This window comes from Engraulis encrasicolus, chromosome 19 (assembly GCF_034702125.1).
Source record: "Engraulis encrasicolus isolate BLACKSEA-1 chromosome 19, IST_EnEncr_1.0, whole genome shotgun sequence".
NCBI classification, from domain to species: Eukaryota; Metazoa; Chordata; class Actinopteri; order Clupeiformes; family Engraulidae; genus Engraulis; species Engraulis encrasicolus.
The window spans coordinates 46,247,181-46,267,203 of NC_085875.1; the positions used below are offsets into that span (position 1 = coordinate 46,247,181).

The following is a 20,023-nucleotide window of genomic DNA, read 5'->3' on the forward strand; positions in this document are numbered from 1 at the left end:
GTACAGAATGCCAGGGTTCTTCTCATCTGTAACATGTTCTGGACAAAGGGGCTGTGTCTGTGTAGTGTGTGTGTGTGTGTGTGTGTGTGTGTGTGTGTGTGTGTGTGTGTGTGTGTGTGTGTGTGTGTGTGTGTGTGTGTGTGTGTGTGTGTGTGCGTGTGATGTGTGTGTGAGCGATATCTGTGCACGGTGTGCCAGAGTCAAGGCTGTGCTGCAGCAATAACACTGACAGTAGCCCGCTCTTCACTCCACCTCTCCAGCCGGCTTTCAGCCGCCACAGCGCAGAGGCGTGGCTCCGGCCATCTCCCGCCAAGCAGATATGGAAATTCACCTTCAGGGGCGCCGCCAAGCACAGTTCCTCTTAAAGGGACAGGCACCACAAAACAAAACAAGTGTGCTTTGAATAATACCGGTCTCTGTGATATTGGACAAAAAAAGCTAAGAAATGTGGAATAACTGAGCTGAGTGAAGTTCAATGGAGCATGCTTTAGTGGTATTGCCTGAACTATTGCGTGAGTATTGCATGGGCTATCTCAAATACACTGCCTGGTGTGTCCTAAAGTGGCATTTCTCAATAATTATGATTTGATCATGTTCCAATACACAAATTGCATCTGATGGGATTGCCGGGACATGTTTTATTTCCAGTTTCCCACCAGTCTTTTACATGCCATTCCATAGACACAGGCGATGAGCCGCGGTAGTGTTCTAGAACCAACAGGCTGGCAACGGAACAGAAAGTTTTGTTCCCACGAGGGGCCACACCCCCCCCTCCTCTCAGCTGCATCCAAAAGAAAAGCAGTGAGAACTGCAGAGGAGTTTTTCATATGCAGAATAACTCACCAACTGCTGCACTCAGAGATGGTGCATTAGCCAGTGTTGAGGTTGTTTATACATTTAGTTGATCCTACATAGGCCTGAATTTCTTTGATATTGTCATGATTTGTTGTTGCTGCTTACTGAAAGAATGCAGGCATAAAGTTGCATTCTGGCCAACAAAATAAATACTTTAGGCAGAAAATGTTATTTCTGCACCATGTTACATTGTTACAGCAACTGATGGAATCATATTGAGCTATGAAAAAAGTAACCTATTGACACATTCTATAATTCAAATAATAACAAAAATATTGCTGTCATGTTGGCCGAAACGTCACATAAAAAATAAGAGAAACGTGAGCCCAGTGTTGCAGCCTTGTTATACTTGACGTTGCCAGTCCAGCTCCTACTTTGAGACAGATAGGCTATGCATGTATATTTCTTTGATAAACTATTTTATAAAACAAATAATAATTACTTAATAGCTAATGATCCTAAAGCCAATTGGGTTGTAATTTTTCAATAGGCCTATGTAGCCTCTTACAGCCGATGGGGTAGCCGGCGGACCTATTCACTATTTGCTGGAAATACTCAACTACATCATAATGACATTACTATGACATTAGACATAGCCATTATACTTTTGGTGACAGTAAGGTTATAACATAGGCTCTGCGCTAAGGGGTTAAAGCAATTTTGTCATTTCAAAGTAGACAGCATTTTTGTAAACCACTCTGCAAACATGTGACCTTTTGGCTTTATGAGCCATGGGGCCCCTGCCGAGGCTGAAGAAGGAAAGGAAAAGGACTGTTACTTGTTAAACTCTTATGTAAGACCACACAGCCTATGCAAGTAAGCATGTGAAATTTGGGCACATTCAGTCCAGGTGGGGCGCTGTAATGCTGAGGAAATGTCACCAGTAAAACAATGTTCGAACATTCCTTGAGCACTCCTCCACCAAAAAGTAAATCATAGACATTCTAAAGTTATCTTTTAATATGAAAAGAAACATAAAACAACGAAAGCTTTTTAAAAAAAAAGCAGAAGTGAGAAGGGTATAAAAACATGTAAGGGTAGACTTGGTCTTCTTCCAAAACTTTCTTTGCACAGAAGTTGACAAAACTGGATAGGCCTACTCAATTTCACACTCACAACATCCATACAGGCAGTTGGCAAGGAGCCCAAGCAGCGCAGATGCTGCACTCTAGTGGTCACTATATGCAAATGCAGTAGGCCTATAGGGACTGGCTTTGTACAGTATGAGGACTAGATAAAACAAATGGATAGATCTGGTGCATCATAGTATGACTTATAAAGTGTCCTCCCTTTGCAAGAAGTGATAAGATGTTACTCTCAGACAGGAATTGTGAATCGCACTGTCCCTCTGAAATGGGTCAGTCTATATTTTGTTGGAGCGATGAAGGACACTGCAACAAACCCTTTCCTTGTCTTTGCCAGAAGGCTTAATTTTTTCATTTGTGGTTTTGTTGTTGTTTTTAGGCCTATTTATGTTGTGTTTTTATGTGTTTGTTTTTTTCCCGCTTTTTATTTTGATGCAACAATGACACAAGCTGCATAATTTTCAGTCCTTGTCTTAAAACGGCCGGTGTCGTGCTCAAAAGCGACTGCCTGCCAGTAATTACTGACTTCATAGACTGGCCCCCAGTAACTCTGGACTACAGAAAGTTAGCTATACCAAAGTCACTGTACATACACCTGGCACCCTTCACTATGCCCCCATACATTTAGGTGAGTATTGCCCTTTGCAATCCTGACGTACAGGGGGCAGTCGCACAAGAATGCAAAAGGGCAATACTCACCAAAATGTCTTGGGGTAACAGTGGAGGGTGTCAGGTGTGTACAGTGAATTTGATGCAGCTGACCCTCTGTAGTCCAGAGTTACAGGGGGGCAGTCCATGAAGTCTGTCAAACACATAAAACCCCTAAATAGACCTAAAAACAACAACAAAACCACAAATGAAAAAAATAAGCCTTCTGGCAAAGACAAGGAAAGGGTTGTTGCAGTTTCCTTCATCGCTCCAACAAAATATAGACTGACCCACCCCCAGCGTAAAATTAGATGTTAAAGGGGCTCAGGGTCAGGGACATTGCCCCTCCTGATCCATATTCTAGCCTGTGGGGCCCTCCTGTCAGGTGGGGGCCCTAGGCTGCCTGGAGCCTCTTGTCTGTGGGGGCCCCTGGCAGGTGGGGGCTGGGGTCAAGCGAAGGTGAGGAACACTGTCGGCCTAGGCCCTACCACCATTAGCCCTACTTCCTTCATCTCTGATAGACATTGCTTATTCGAGAATTTAAAAAAACCAAAAAAACAAAACACAACATTCACCAATATGTCGATGAGAAAATCATAATAGTAGCCTAGTAGTCTATTTGATAATGACATGACGTGACCCTCTTTCACCCTTCACTCTCTGCCGGTTGTCATTGCAGGGGGTTGGACAGTCACAGCAAAGTCAGAGCAGACAGAGGCAGAGCCACTTTCCAACAAAGATGGCTGGTGTTCGAGCTCTGGGCGCACTGTCCAGATTAACAACAAGTCGCTACAACTTTCCCTCAGGTATTCTTCCTTCTCAGCTAAGGACATTATGACCATCTGACACGATAGCTATGCACATAGTATTTCATAAATGAGCGAGGCAAGTTTACGAAAAGGTTATTGACGGTGTTGCTAGTTAGCTAGCTAACCGTTGCTAACTATCTTCATTTCTGAACTGGGTGTGACAGATACCTTTGCATATCAGTTTTTCTTTTATGCCATTGGGAACTGTGAAGAAAAACACACCACATATCGTTTAGTTACAACGTGTTGGTCCTCAAACTCCATCATAATGTTGTTAATGTTAATCCACAGTAGTTGGCCTGAATGAATGAATGACAATGCTACCACTGGATGGGACACAGTTAATTAAACGTTGGCAGTGACTTCGAAGGAGAAAATAAACACACAGTTTGAAACACATGTGATTAAAAACTTAATCCGACCTCACGACACAAGTAACTGTTCACAGACGACTGTAGAGGCATTTGAATGACCGCTTGGGTTAGAGACCTAGATGCAGGCAGTGCTGTTCGGCTAATGTTTCAACTTTCAGTTTTATTCAGGTGGCCTTTGGTCACTGTCACACAATGCGCCCTTTTCCCGTTGACTGAAATAATAGCCTTGGTTGACAATCTATGTGAAAGGCCTTTAGGAGGGTAGACTGCAGCATACTGTCATGTTAGTGTTTCTGTTCTTGTTTGGCAGAATGGCCATGCCAGAGGCAGGTCACCTGTCAGTTTGCACTACAGCCACCAAGTGTCATGGAGAACTGCAGTGTTCCCTATGACACTTGGGTGATTACAGTGATACATCTGTGTGTTGTTTCAAAGTCATTGATTGTAAATTAGAACCAACTATAGTTCTAATATATAATCAATGTTCAAAGTTGATGGCCTTGTTTTTCCTATAGGTTCCCGTCTACGCACCTTTTCAGTGGCTTCTTCTTTGATGGGTAAATATAAAGATGAACCACATCAATGACAATAGTACTATAGCACTGTCATGACATATGGTAAATGAAACTGGCACTCAGTCAGTAGTAGGCATTATAGAGATGTTTTGTGTTACCCAGTTTATCCCAGATTTCTTCTGTCAAATAGCTGGAATTTTTGTACATTAGAGGAACTGTTCCCTTTGATTTCATCTCAAACATATGGACTGACGAACTTCTCTTGAAATATTAATCTACCTTGTTTGTTGTGGAAATAGCATTCATTCCATGTGTTTGAAATGTGTCCCCCCCCCTAACTCATCTAGCTCGAACACATGTCAACTATGAGCTCAAGGGGGATGTTGCCGTCATTCGGATTAATGACCCAAACTCTAAGGTAAAAAAAAAAAAACTCTTAACAAACTGTGCCTCAGTGTTTGTTTTTCACATACAAAATAAAAAAGATATTGTTCAAATTGTACGAACCTTATTGGAAGGAATATGAGCATTTCACAATTTCCACTAAAAATCTGCTTAGTTTTGGCAGTGGTCTTGTAAATCCCTCACAGATTTAACCAACGTGCAGCATGTCTGCATCATCACAATGAAATACATCTCAGGGAAATACGTTTCACTGGAATTCAGTTGAATGTGATTTGATTTTTCTCTGGCAGGTCAACACCCTGTCGGAGAAGATGCAGGAGGAGATGACGGCGGTGATGGATGAGATCTGGGGGAACGCGGCTGTGAAGAGTGCCGTGCTCATCTCCTCCAAGCCTGGCTGCTTCGTAGCAGGAGCTGATATCAAGTCAGTGCTGCACAGTCGATGGGACATTCTCTGAGTCTCTACTCCCACACATTGATGTTTTAAACCCTAGATTAGGATGTTCTTGACTTGGACCATTTACCTGAGGCGAAATTTACCCTGAAAGCGCAAATTCCTCTGTGAAGCTTTGCTTGATTAGATGTCAATGTTTGTCCTTGGTATTAAATGATTGGACCCAGCTGTTTATAACACAAATTTTGAAATTATTTTTCTAATTTTTGTTTTTAAATCAAATTAATTAGATGCACTAAAAAAAAACAACTTGCACCTTGACACCTGAGGATCTGCACAAAACGAATCCAGTAACACTGACCGTTAAACGTTGCTGTTTGAATCACGGAAATTACTTTTACACTAATGTGCCACACTTTTATCTTACCGTTTGCTGTGCTGTAATCCTCTTGTTTTTCCTCTTGTGTCGTCTTTTGACTGCAGCATGATCCAGGCCTGCCAGAGTGCCTCGGAAGTCACCAGCCTCTCCCAGGAGGGCCAGAAGATGTTTGAGAAGGTGGAGAAGTCACCCATCCCCATTGTGGCCGCCATCAACGGCTCCTGCTTGGGAGGAGGGCTCGAGGTGGAGCATGCTACATTTGTCTACCTTTTAATCATTCCTGTTATACATGTGCATTTATAAGCAATGTTAGCAGTTTACCAGTGTCAGTTATTATGTTACATTGAAAACTTCTAGTGGAAATGTAAAGGATGATTGTGAACACAGCATTACTTGTTGTTGTTTTTTTACAACAGAATTTTAAGATTAGCTGAAACAAATGTAAACATCCAAGCCATATAATCTTCTTGTCACTCTGTATTGTATTTCGTAGCTCGCCATCGCTTGCCAGTACAGGATTGCCACCAAGAGTAAGAAGACAGTGTTAGGCACCCCAGAGGTCATGCTGGGGCTCCTCCCTGGAGCAGGAGGGACACAGAGACTCCCCAAAATGGTCAGTGGCCTCAACATTGCCTCAACACCCTACATACAGTGCCCTCCATAATTATTGGCACCCCTGGTTGAGATGTGTTTTTTAGCTTCCAATTATTATTTTTTTTTTCTAAATAATATGGGACCTTAATGGAAAAAAGAGAAAAATCCAACCTTCAATACAAGTGCATTTATTCAGTGGGGAAAAAATCCCACATAAAGAAATAATTATTTGACATCAAATAATGTGTGTCACAATTATTAGCACCCCTGGTGTTAATATTTTGTACAACCCCCTTTTGCCAACAAAACAGCACCTAATCTTCTCTTATAATGTTTCACAAGATGGGAAAAGACAGAAAGAGGGATCTTCAGCCATTCCTCTTTGCAGAATCTCTCTAAATCATCCAGAGACCTGGGTCCTCTCCTCTGTACTCTCCTCTTCAGCTCACCCCACAGGTTCTCAATGGGGTTGAGGTCAGGGGACTGAGATGGCCATGGGAGGAGCTTGATTTTGTGTCTGGTGAACCATTTCTGTGTAGATTTGGCCATATGTTTAGGGTCATTGTCTTGCTGAAAGACCCAGTGACGACCCAGCTTCAGCTTTCGGGCAGAAGGCAACAGATTTTGATTTAAAATGTCCTGGTATTTCAAAGCATTCATGATGCCATGCACCCTAACAAGGTTCCCAGGGCCTTTGGAAGTGAAACAGCCCCACAGCATCACTGACCCACCCCCATACTTCACAGTGGGTATGAGGTGCTTTTCAGCATGCACATCTTTCGTGGTACGCCAGACCCACTTAGAGTGTTTGTTGCCAAAAAGCTCAATCTTGGTCTCATCTGACCAAAGCACACGGTCCCAGTTGAAGCCCCAATACCGCTTGGCGAACTCCAGACGCTTGCGTTTATGATTGTGAGTGAGGAAAGGTTTTCTCCGTGCATGCCTGCCAAACAGCTTGTTGGCGTGTAGACAGCGCCTGATGGTTGATTTGGAGACTTTGTGACCCCAGGATGCTACCATTTGGTGTAATTCTGTAACAGTGAGCTTTGGAGATCTTTTGATTTCTCTTACCATCCTCCTCACTGTGCGTGGTGGCAAAATAAACTTGGGTCCTCGTCCAGGCTTGTTTACCACTGTTCCAGTTGTTTTGAACTTCTTAATTATTCCTCTCACAGTGGATATGGGCAGCTGCAGTTGAGTGGCAATCTTCTTGTAGCCTCTGCCTGACCTGTGAAGGTCGACGCACATCTGCCTCACTTGTATGCTGTGTTCCTTTGTCTTTCCCATGTTTAAGAGTGGATAAGAGAAATGGCCTCGGGGTCACGTCATATTTATACCCCAGGGAAACAGGAAGTGATGAATTACTAATTAAATGTTCCTACATACTCTGGTAAACTTTGTAAACTACTGTAGAAATGACAGAAATGCTTCAATTATATTTATTTCCTGGGAATTGTTAAGGGTGCCAATAATTGTGGAACAGGTGATTTAATGAAAAATAATTATTTTTTAGTCAGGAATTTTTTTATTTTCTTACAATTCATTTGAGTTGAAGGCTACATTTTCCTACAATTTTCAGTGTGACAGTATTCTTCTGCAATAAACACTGAATTTATTTTAAGGCTTTTTTTAACACATCTCAACCAGGGGTGCCAATAATTATGGAGGGCACTGTATAAACATAATGAACACATTTCTGAAAGAGCATTGCATCTGTTTAACTGTGATTCACAATGCATTTGCGATGTAAGTGAATACATCACCACTTTGAGAATGTTGTATTGTTCTACTGACTAGTTGGTTCATCAAATGTAGTTTGCATCTCATGTTTAGTACTGCGGCTGAGTGAATGGCAATGTATAATGTCTGCGTAAATGGAACCCTCTTTATACTGACAGGTTGGCCTGCCCAATGCATTTGACATGATGCTGACGGGTCGCAACATCCGTGCTGACAAAGCAAAGAAGATGGGGCTTGTGCACCACCTGGTCGATACCTTAGGCAAGTTCTATCCAAAGATGACATGTTCTCTTATTTGCAATTATTTTTTTCAAAATTCAGTGGATTACAGTATTAGTTAGTCATTTTTTCTAGTTCTAGAACCGGTATGTATTTGGCTGCTTTGATTCTTTTTATTTTGATTCTATTTTATTTGGAAATGGCAATTACTCTTTGACTTTCAAATCTCCTATGCTTACCCCTTGTGTATTATTTGTCATTATTTCTCCCGTTCATATTCATCTATTCTGATTGTCTTTTTGTGTTTTATGGGGTCCTCAAGTCCTTTTATCTGCTGTGTCCAGCTGTCTTTGTGGTATTTCATTTTTTTTTATAAATAAACTTTGACTTGACTTGACTATCTCCTAACTGTCTTGGTGATGATATGGCAGGCCCTGGTCTGAAGAGTCCAGAGGAGAGGACCATAGACTACCTGGAGGAGGTGGCCGTGGATGTGGCCAGAGGCATCGCGGAGAAGAAGGTGGCCCTCACCAAGGACAAGAACCTCATGCAGAGTGAGCACTGAAGCCATCCTGGTGTAACAATTATGTAATATCATGTACTAGTGCTATCATGAATTTAGTTCTATTTCACTTACACTTCTGTTTTTCCCCTTACACCTTGTATCTTGTGTCTTTAGTGTGTGTCCCACCCTTTGGGTGATGATACAGGGCACCTTTTTAAGACAATATTGCCAAGAAACATCATCATTGCCTCCAGGTTTTATGATTGAATAGTTAAACAAAGTTGTATGCTGCTGATCCATGTTCTGTTTATAAAGTATTATTAAGTGATAAACAGTCCAAACTAAATCTCATTGTATTGTTGCCCAAACATATTGCTTAAAAAGTTGCCCTGTGTATCATCACCTTCCCTCCTATTGAGTACAGAGCTGACCATGTGCAGCAGATTAGGGGGTCTGGATTAACTCTCTCTCTCTCTCTCTCTCTCTCTCTCTCTCGCTCTCGCTCGCTCTCTCTCTGTTCTCTGTTCTCTCTGTTCTCTCTGTTCTCAGAAATTCAGGACTATGTGATGAGCTTTGAGATTGTGCGATCACAGGTCTACAATATGGTCAAAAACAAGGTCATGAAGCAAAGCAAGGGGCTCTACCCAGCACCACTGAAGATCATTGAGGTATTATACCCCTAGAAAGATCTGATAATACATCTATTCTGTAGTAATTTTGTCAGTTGTGACTGCACTACAAACAACAGACAAATGCAGAATAATGTTAACTGTAGTGTCAGCACTTTGTTCAGCAGAAAAGGACCCAGAAAGGGTTCCTACAGAGATTGAAAAAATTAAAATAGGCTAAAAGCGATTAAAAAAAAAAAAAAGTAGAAACCATCTATTTAATTATTTTCCTTTTTTCTTTCTTCTTTTCTCTTGCTATAGTGTGTAAAAGCAGGAGTGGAGCAAGGAGCAGATGCTGGATATTTGGCAGAATCCCAGGTGCAGTCTCATATTTATTTCTCATCAGAATACTTGTAGGCCGTATGGACGATCTAATAGTTGGTGATATTATTGTGATATTTTTTTGTTTGTCTCTGTTTTAAAGAATTTTGGCAAATTGGCCATGACTCCAGAATCCAGCGCCCTCATTGGCCTATATCATGGGCAAGTAACATGCAAGAAGAATCGCTTTGGAGCTCCAGAGAGGGATGTGAAGTAAGTAGGCTGTGTTTTTTTCAATTCTCTTCTTCAACCACGTTTTCCAAATGTCAGTGTGGGAGGTACACTTAGAAGGCGTCTGAAGAAATATTGCAAAATGCCACACAGGGTTGCATACAGTACATACCACAAAACAAGGCTCACTGCAATACATTCTGCTTCATTTTAAGCTATGCTGTTGTGACATCCTGTGTTTGGGACACCAAATGCAGTCCCACTGCTGTTGATAAACTGCACAGGTTGCATGCTGACTGCCTAAATACTAACTGTGAAGAGTGTGCCAGAAAGACCTTAAACAATTAATTCATTTTTATCATCTGCTAAAACACATTTCACCCATGTTTTTATAAAGGGTTATACTGTACCACAAATAACCAGCAGACCTGCAGTGACTTGCAGTGAGCAGAAGTTTTCCCTCCATGTGTATGGACATGTTTTTGAGCCATGTTTTGATGTTTTTAATTGATCATATTGATGGACAGCCGTAGCCTGGTTGAGGAGATACTGTAGGCTTTAGATCAAAGGATTGTGGGTTCGAAGTAACCCCACCCTTACACTCCCTACTCTATCCATGGCTGAAGTGCAAGGCACCTAGCCCCACACTGCTCCAGGGACAGTTACCAATACCCTCCTGTAAATATTTGTCATTTGCTTTGGACAAAAAGTGTCAGCTAAGTGTAATATAATATAATATAATGTAATGTAATCATAAAAAAATAACTACATTTTAACCACTGTATTCTTCACTAACAGAACCCTGGCTATCCTGGGAGCCGGTCTGATGGGGGCAGGTATTGCCCAGGTGTCTGTGGACAAGGGGCTGCACACCATCCTGAAGGACACCACGACAGAGGGCCTCAACAGGGGACAGCAGCAGGTCTACAAAGGGTAGGAGCCATATGCCCACAAACTCATCCATTTCGCAATCTAAAGTGTACACATACTCTGAAAAGTTGGCTAAAGTGAAGTTCAAAAATAGATAACCATTTTTTCATTATTGTATTATCTAAGGAAACCCTCTATTCAAAACAAATTCCAGGGTTGTGTTTCTCAAAACCGTAGTTGCTAGCTATTGGAGAGTTTCCAATGGGAAATTGCATTGCAACCAACAAAATAGCTAACATAGTTGGCAACTATGGTTTCCAGAAATGCATCCCAGATTTGTTTTGAAAATGTGTAATTTACATCCATGAGAAATGTCCTGTTTTGGCAGTACACTGTCTCCCAGGCATGCTCTCAGCAGAGCAGCTGCAGATGGCTGGGTCAAGGCTCTCGTGAATGTGTTTTCCAAGATCTCTTTGTTGCTTGGGATGTTTCCCCCTCACATCGTCCCAAAAGGTTTGAGAGCATTGAGATTTGGACCTGCTTATTTCTTGGTGAGAGATAGACTTTGTTTGTTTGGGATCATTGGTGACTTGAATGTGTTAAATGTAGTAACACACCCAAGCAGCTTTTCAGCAGATGGGAAGTGTCTTTTATTAAGCTGTATTGTTGGGGGTTTACACCTTTATTATTCAGCTATGATAGTCAGAGAGGGACAGAAAGTAAGTGGGGAGAGAGACGGGGAAGGATTGGGAATCGAACTGATGTACTGATGAACTGGTGTACTGATACAGTACTTTAGCCAACTGAGACACAGTGCCCCTAGCAGATGGGATAATCTGAGACATTCTTATAAATAGTGTTCATAATGTATGATTCATCAGTGACCGTCGTTTATCATCAATCTTATCTCCACATTTGTCAGTGCACAAATCATTTTAAGCTACACAATATTGATTTCTGCCAGTGTTTCTCTATTTTATTTCATTTTCCAATTTGAGGGACTTTTCTTGCCTCTTTTTGATAAGACGGTTTTGAGAGGAGACGGGAAAAGCAATGGGAGAGAGAGACAGGAGGATTGGGAAACTACCTCGAGCTGGAATCGAACCCGGGTCTCCAGTGTAACTGTGCCCTAGCCATCTGAGCCACGACTGGGGCCCCTTGTCTATCTGTGCTAGTGCTACCCAGCAATGCAATTGAAGTTTTTTTTTCTTTTTGGCCTTTATTATTACAGGACGATGTGAGAGTAGACAGGAAATGATTGGGAGAGAGAGATGGGGCAGGGCAGGGGAAATGGTCCCCGTGAGCAATGTAAGCCCAAATGTGGGGGGCTAACTGGTCAGATTAGACTTCTGCAACTGCGCTCGTCAAAACTCGCGTGGGAGTGGCCACGAACCAAAATTGTATTCATGCATCTGCGAGTTCTGCGAGGTCCGAGGTCTCGTGGCGAGCCACATTTGAAATTGCGCGATTAGGCTACTTTCACTACATTGTACTGCGGTCATTATTAAGCAATGTTGCTTTCTATCCCGGTTAGCTAGGTATTTTCACACAAATTGCAAAGGCAATGCACTGGTATCATTATTTGACATACCCAGTCTGTTTTCACGAGCAGAAAATGCAAGCATGTAAAGACAGTTGATTCTGCCGATGTGTGTTTACATTCGGTGGAGGAACGGTAGTAAAACCGCAGGCATTGTGCCACGAGTGTTCAACTGATGCATTGTTTGTTACTTAGCTTGTAGCTTCGTGTATTTACACACATTTACACACAAGGCATTAATAAAGTTTTTAACAGAATACAGCTCTGCTCTCGCAAACTACTGGCATTGCGCTGCCACAAGAACAGAACAAGGAAGTAGCGAGACGACCAATCATAGTGCCTTTTTGTCTGCGTACTCCGCGTCCGTCCGACGGATAGTTAGAATTTTTTCGAGGCGCTCGACGACGGGCGCAGAGCCTCTGAGAGGGGGGCGTGGACTCGCATAGACAGAAAACGGACGGACGCAGATTCTATGCGTGCGAAGCATAAATCTAGCTTTAGCGCGCTGCGCAACAGCGCCCCCACCCAGCAATGTAATTGACTTAGACTTAGACTTAGACTTCTTTATTGTCCATTACACTTACATAAAATGGAGATTTTGCTTTGGTGGTGGCATAGGACGCACAAGGACACACAAGACAAACACACATCACAGTCAACACAATAAAGAATAAATATATATATATATGTGTGTGTGTGTGTGTGGATAAAAGATAGATAGATAAAACGTGTGGAATAAAATTAAATCTCATTACTCAATTAAAATTAAGAGACTATTCAATTTCACCATATTACTTACTTCTAGAGCAGCGCACCGAGCTTCCTATGCTGTATTACTGTATAAAACTTTAAAATTGAATTGTACATATTTTCCTGTTCAGACTGAATGACAAGACGAAGAAGAGGAGCATCACGTCGTTTGAGAGGGACAGCATCGTGTGTAACATGTCAGGCCAGCTGGACTACGCCGGCTTTGAGAAAGCCGACATGGTGGTAGAGGCGGTCTTTGAGGACATCAACATCAAACACAGAGTGCTGAAGGAGGTGGAGGCAGTAAGTTTCAAACCAGCAGTACAGCACTGCACACACCACTCACTGGTGAAGTTATGACAACTCATGCAGATGTTACATTTGGGCAGTGATTATACATTATTATTATATGGTTATTAAACTGCACTTTCATGCACTAATTAGCTTAAATAATTACATATTAAATATTTTTTGTCTGTTTTGCTTAGAAAGGTTAACAAGTATTTCAAAAATGTATTTTTCCTCTGTTTGGAATCCCACAAATGTTTTTTTCCCCACCTTTCCAGGTAACTCCCCCACACTGCATATTTGCATCCAACACATCAGCACTTCCAATCAAGGAGATCGCAGCTGCCAGCAAAAGACCTGAAAAGGTAAACAATTCATGAGAAAGTCTTTATCTCTTTTGGCAAAGTTGAAGACGAACTATCACAAAGGTTAATGTTCGAATTAACTGGAGCAGCCTTTTGTTCATCAAGGTTACAATTGCAGCATTTCCCGCCAAATTTTCAGGATTTTCCAGGTGCGTTGTTGGTTAGCCCATATGACAGACGTGGCTATCATCTTTAGAAAGGCTATTTTGTGCAGTTTCACATGAATCATGATATGAAAACCCCTCAAAGTACACGTTTTCAGCTGAAACGACATTCACAACACAAAATCTGTATCTTTTCAGGAGTCCTGGTGGAGGTAGTTTGTGTTTGTTGTCAAGGTGGCCACCTTAACAATACATTTCTGGGGGAAACCCTGAATCCTGATAAATAAGCAGTTATGCAGACCAGGGAATCAGTATGCAATACATTAGAACTCATTGAATGGCATTACCCTCGCACTTTGTCACCACACACTCAGAGTTGTTCCCAGGCAGTTGAATGGATGGGAACCTCAACTCACTATTTGACAACAGCAGGTGGGAGTGGAGAGAGAGAAAGAGAGAGATATTAAAAGCCCAGTGATGTTACTGTAGTCCGGTAGTAGGCATAATGTTACTTACTACAAAAGGTCTTACTTGTTATTCTTAGAATAGCTGAGAATAGCAATATCACACAAAGTGACGTGTTGGCCATCTGGCCCCATGGGGCGCAGCAATGAAACCGGTGTGCAGACAAAATATGTTAAGACAATTGACATTAAAGCTGACTTCAATTTTGTATGGGAATGAGTTACCTGGACTGTACTGTATGTATATGTGACGGGTGGCGCGTGCATGAGTTTGTGCGTGCGCGTGTGTGTATTCTTGTGTCCTGTGTGTCAGTACTGTATCAGTGCTATACTGTATGTGTGACGGGCAGCGTGTGTGTATTTTTAAGTCTTGTGTGTCAGTACTGCACAGTATGTGTGACTGTGTGTGTGTGTGTGTGTATTTTCATGTGTCCTTTGTGTCTATATACTATACTACTATACTGTATGTGTGATGGGCAGCATGTGTGTGTGTGTATTTTTATGTCCTGCGTGTCAGACTGCACAGTATGTGTGATGACTGTGTGTGTGTATTCTTGTGTCCTTTGTGTCAGTACTGTACTATACTACTGTACTATACTGAATGTGTGTGTGTGTGTGTGTGTGTGTGTGTGTGTGTGTGTGTGTGTGTGTGTGTGTGTGTGTGTGTGTGTGTGTGTGTGTGTGTGTGTGTGTGTGTGTGTGTGTGTGTATTGTGATCTGATGTGGTGTGTATCAGGTGATCGGCATGCACTACTTCTCCCCGGTGGATAAGATGCAGCTGCTGGAGATTATCACCACGGAGCAGACCTCCAACGACACAACTGCCGCCGCCGTGGCCGTGGGCCTCAAGCAGGGCAAAGTCATCATTGTCGTTGGGGTGAGAGCCAGACTCCTTTCTTTCTTTCCGTTGTTGTGCTTATGATCTGTACCCTGTGGATGTGGATTTTTTATTATTTTTATGCATATTTTGTGACAGTCATAAAACGTTCGGTCGTTGTTTTTGGGGTGAGACATGTTCAAAGTTACTTTTGTGACCTCAGTGATGTTTTGCTTTACTTTGTGACATACTGTATTTTATGTGCTATCATATCGGGTGACGGACCCCTGCATGTGGAATAAGCAGCATATTTTAGCAGTTAGTGTATTTTACTAAGAAATAATTTTGAGACCCAGTAATGTCTTGCTATAATATTTTGTAACATATTTGCTGTTGTTATCATTGTTGGGGTGAGATGCAGTTGCTTGTGCTCTGCTGTTCTCTGTGTTAAAATACACAGCATCCGTCATGCTTGTGGTGTTGCTTTAAATCATTTTGCACGCCCTGAGGTGATGTTTTGCTTTATTTCGTAACCGATGTGTTTTTGTTCTCTGTACAGGATGGACCAGGCTTCTACACGACACGTTGCTTGGCACCCATGCTAGCGGAAGCAGTGAGGGCATTGCAAGTATGCTGCATCCTTTTCAAAGATGTTTGTCCGGGCTTGTTGTGTCTGAATGAAGAGGCTGTTATTGTTGGAACTGTGCATGGAAAAGTGTTCTCCCTGGTTAAAGGATTAATTGGTGGTAATCTTGGCCTGAGGTGTTGATCTGTGCATCAGGTCAAGTGCGGGTGCTGCAGGGATGGGAGGGATGGACATTTGATCAAGTGTCAAGTACAGAGCAAAACGGAGAATATTAAGTTCATAGAGTTCATATTTGTATCCAGACCTGCGGTTATAGTTCACCAGTTGGTACCTACCAGCAATGTCTCTATATTGTATTTGTAGGACACCTCTAGCCTGATAAACCAGCCTAAATATATTGGATGTCTTATTTAAAACATTTTGCCGTCCAGCAGTTGGCGCTGGTTTTCCAGGCTAGGACACCTCAACAGTATGAAAAAAACAGTTGTCGTCACACACCCAGAACTTCATGCAATACTTTTAATAAGACCAATGTTTCGGGTTACTCCTTCATCAAGGTCATCTAGTGGTCTAGAGATCTAGATCTAGAGATGACTCTGATGGAGGCGTATGCCGAAACGTCGGTCTTATTAAAAGTATGTGCGCACGTCACACAGTGTGCGTTCACTCCAAAGAAGGGGACACCTAGTAACATGTCCAAGGAGAGAACTATGTGCTATGAACATGCTTTGCAAGGTACATGCATGTGTCAAGCAGCGTATGTGTTGTATGTGCTCAGGAAGGAGTGGACCCCAAGAAGCTGGATGATCTGACTAAGAGCTTTGGGTTCCCCGTGGGAGCTGCCACACTGGCTGATGAGGTCGGCATTGACGTGGCCGCCCATGTGGCAGAGGACCTGGGCAAGGCATTCGGCTCCAGGTTCGGTGGTGGAAACGTGGAGGTGCTGAAGAACATGGTGGAGAAAGGATTCAAAGGTAAGGAGGAACTGCTTTGTACCTATATATCGGTAACTCGGACCCAAATTTTAAACTCTTTTATTCAGTTTTTTTTTCCCATGGCAGAGGTTTGGAGTGGGGATAAGCATGTCATTAGAAAAAAAAAAACTTTGATAGTGTTTGTGACCTGCATCCAAATAAAATCAACAAGTTCATATCATTCTAAGCACTTGTACTTGTGCAAGTACTAAACTTGTTCTGCTGCTGTATGTACGTAGGCCGAAAGTCTGGAAAGGGGTGCTATGTTTACCAGCCGGGCATCAAGTCCAAAGATGTCAATCCCGGGGCTCTGGAGATCCTGGAGAAATTCAAGATGGCCCCACATGAAGCAGTGTAAGTGTCCCCAGCCTTTCTCATCCTCATGACAAGATACACAATCCAAAACGTTATTACTGTTGCACATCTAATGATGAACAATGACACTTCCAACTCACTAAGGGAAATCAATGTAGTATGTGTTTTTAACCATTCCGACAAAAATGTGAGTAATTGAGAGCTGATGGTTTAATGTTATCCTGGGTGTTTGTAGATATTGCTGCTGCGACACATGGATTTTCCCATTGTGGGATAATGAACAGGGAATACTTACGTACAGAACTATCCAAGTTAAAGTTTGTCCCAATGTGTTAGAAGATGATAGCCATTCATGTTGGTCCTGTGTCCCTCTCCTCAGCTCCTCCCACTCTGATGTGCAGTACAGGTTGGTGTCGCGCTTCGTAAACGAGGCAGTGCTGTGTCTGCAGGAGGGGATCCTGGCCACCCCTGTAGAGGGAGATATCGGAGCCGTCTTTGGCCTTGGATTCCCACCCTGCCTTGGAGGTAGGAGAATTAGGATCATTATTCAGCACTCATTTTTCCATGCTTACAATTTTGGAGACAAGAAAGCTCCCGCACGCTTTTCCACATTTGCAGCGTTTAATAGGGATGTTTTGGTCTATTCACCTTCTTAAAGCAACTCTAAGGTTGAACATCTCATATCATAAATAAAAGTATTTTATTTTAAGGAATCTGCAAATGTATATAATAAATGAGCGACACACTGTTTATTTTGTGTTTTTATTAGCTCTTATTTTTTATTATGTATTTGTCTTGTCTTGCTGTTGTGTGTTATGTGGATGGCCAGGTGCCATTCAATTTCTCCTCTGGGGATTAATGAAGGATCTCTCTCTCAACCTCCTTCCTTAGGGCCCTTCCGGTTTGTGGACAGCTTTGGGGCAGGGGCTCTGGTGGACAAGATGAGGAGGTTCGAGGAGGTTTACGGAAACCAGTTCACGCCCTGCCAGCTGCTGCTGGACCACGCCAAGGACCCCAGCAAGAAGTTTCACAAGTGACCTGGACCACAATGTGCCACCACACCACTAATACTAATACCCGACCCTCTGCTGCTGGAGATGACCTTTCAGCAGACTGTGAGGATACAATGACAACCACTTTCTCTCCCTCTTCCTGCTGTCAGTCTCTGTCTCTCGAAATGGGCATGTAAGAGGAAGTCTACGGTACCTTGGGACATGGACTTAGTGAAAGACGGAACACGTCTCTTATTGTCAAGAGGCTGTCTCTTCAACTTAGCAATCTGAATTGCCTTTTAGCACTACAGGACTTCGGGTGGCCTTTGACAAGTAAAATGGCCTTTTGATCAAAAATGATTTTCTTTAAGTTATTTTTTGTAATGTATTTTGTACGACAAAAGAAGTTTTTTGTAAAAGCAGTTTACTGACTCTCCAGACACACAAAGGCTCTTCAGCCCATTCCAAATCAACGTAGACTGCATAGGGTTTAAACACCTAAAGCTGGTGGTAGGTCTTCAGAAGAGCATTACCTAATGACTAACAGAAACACTTATAATATAATATACCGTAATATAATATATATATGAAACACAAACATATTGAAAGGAGATGAATTCAGCACTTGTGTCCTGTGTTGTTCAGTGCCTAACCAATGACTTGGGCATATTTTCATGCACTTGGCTTATTGGAACTCAACTGATGGCAAAAGTAGGTGAAAAAAGTGTCAAAATGACATTTGAAGAGTACTGGCAAGTTACACTGTAAAAATGCTAGATGATCAACATCAGAACATAGTTACTGGTTATGACTAATGTAACTGCTTTTACAGCAGTTTGTTTCTTTGTCAGTTTAGACATTCATATCTGTCCACAGTGATGGCATTGATTTTGCTGTATGCAAAATGTTTTTGGACGTGGCATTCACATCCCAACTGACACACTAAAATAAAACAGAAATGTAAGCACTGCAAATAAATGACTTGTGTTTTTCCTTCAATCACTAATAATTAGTAATTTGCACCAACAGCTTCATCCCTTCTGCAGTAACGTTGCAGAACTTCACTTACTATAGTCTTATTACCTTCGCCAAGGAGGTTATGTTTTCGGTCGCGGTTTGTCGGTTTGTTTGTTTGTCTGTCTGTCAGCAGGATAATTCAAAAAGTCATTAACGAATTTGGATGAAAGTTTGATGAAAGTTGTTAGAAATGACAAAAGGAACAAATGATTCAATTTTGGTGATCTGGATCACAATGGGGAGCCAGGATTTTTTAAAAATATTCACCATTGCAGAATAGGGCCAATTTTGACATTTATAATCCCAGTTTCTAGCCCCACAGAAACAAAGCAGAAAGACTAAAAAATAGGGTGTAACATAGTCAAATATTTTATGGAACAGCTTCCCTAGTGGAGGCCTGCACTCTTGAGTTTATTTCTAGTTTATTTATTCTCCACTCATTCCATTCTTCACTTCCACCCTTCAACCAATGTTAAGGCGTCCTTCCCTGCTAGATTTCTGAAATGCCCTTCCCAAAAGAAAATTACCACAACTGTCTCAGTGTGGCAATGAAATCATCTTGTCCCGTCTTGTATGGTACATCTTGCAATAGCTGTTAACAACGCTGTAGTTTGCTGCAGGGCTATGCTACTTTGTGTATGTCTTCATTTATGATCAGTCATAGGCAGTAGATTAATGGGATAATCTTGGATACAGAAAATCAAGACGCACTTCATACCGCACATAGGTGCATGCAGAAGCATGCATTTATGACATGCAATATAACAGTATCTCTGCTCCACCCACATTCTCAAAGCAATCTGAATTCATTTTGTCCCAGAATGCACACGTGACTGCTTTATGAGTCTGATGCCCAGACATTGTATTCTCTGCGGAACTTGACACTAAACATTCTCAACGACTACACTTTGCATAAACTGCAATATAGCTTTATTCTAAAAGTGCATGTTAAATATTAAATGATGTGGAACCTCCACTGCTGGACAAATCTCTTTGACACAAGTAAAGGAGCCCTTGAGAAAGTTGGGTGTGTGATTACTTACAGTCACAGTAACAGTTTATGTGGCGGACTCCTATAATGCATTATTGCCACATACTGTATGAGCCGCTGTCCATGGTGACCCAGGTTCGAATCTGGCCTGGGTAATTCCCCAATCCTATCCCCTCACTATCGCCAAATCATTTCCTTTTTCAGTCAAAATACCACAGTGGTATTTTCAGGAGTAGAGGTGTCTTTCCACCAGTTTTCACCAGCAGCA

At 42.1% G+C, this 20,023-nt stretch overlaps 1 protein-coding gene across 1 annotated transcript; it reads left to right on the forward strand.

Annotated features, from left to right (window-relative positions):
- The first annotated feature begins 3,281 nt into the window (after positions 1-3,281).
- Positions 3,282-18,711, forward strand: hadhab (hydroxyacyl-CoA dehydrogenase trifunctional multienzyme complex subunit alpha b). Its single transcript, XM_063184588.1, has 20 exons — positions 3,282-3,394; positions 4,287-4,328; positions 4,634-4,704; positions 4,982-5,115; positions 5,569-5,707; positions 5,958-6,077; positions 7,957-8,059; positions 8,449-8,571; positions 9,072-9,190; positions 9,452-9,508; positions 9,615-9,724; positions 10,481-10,615; positions 12,974-13,145; positions 13,409-13,495; positions 14,800-14,940; positions 15,440-15,508; positions 16,245-16,440; positions 16,680-16,794; positions 17,135-17,280; positions 17,647-18,711. The coding sequence occupies exons 1-20, from the start codon at positions 3,328-3,330 to the stop codon at positions 17,790-17,792; spliced, it is 2,292 nt and encodes a 763-aa protein (XP_063040658.1). The 5' UTR covers positions 3,282-3,327; the 3' UTR covers positions 17,793-18,711.
- Positions 18,712-20,023: the final 1,312 nt, after the last annotated feature.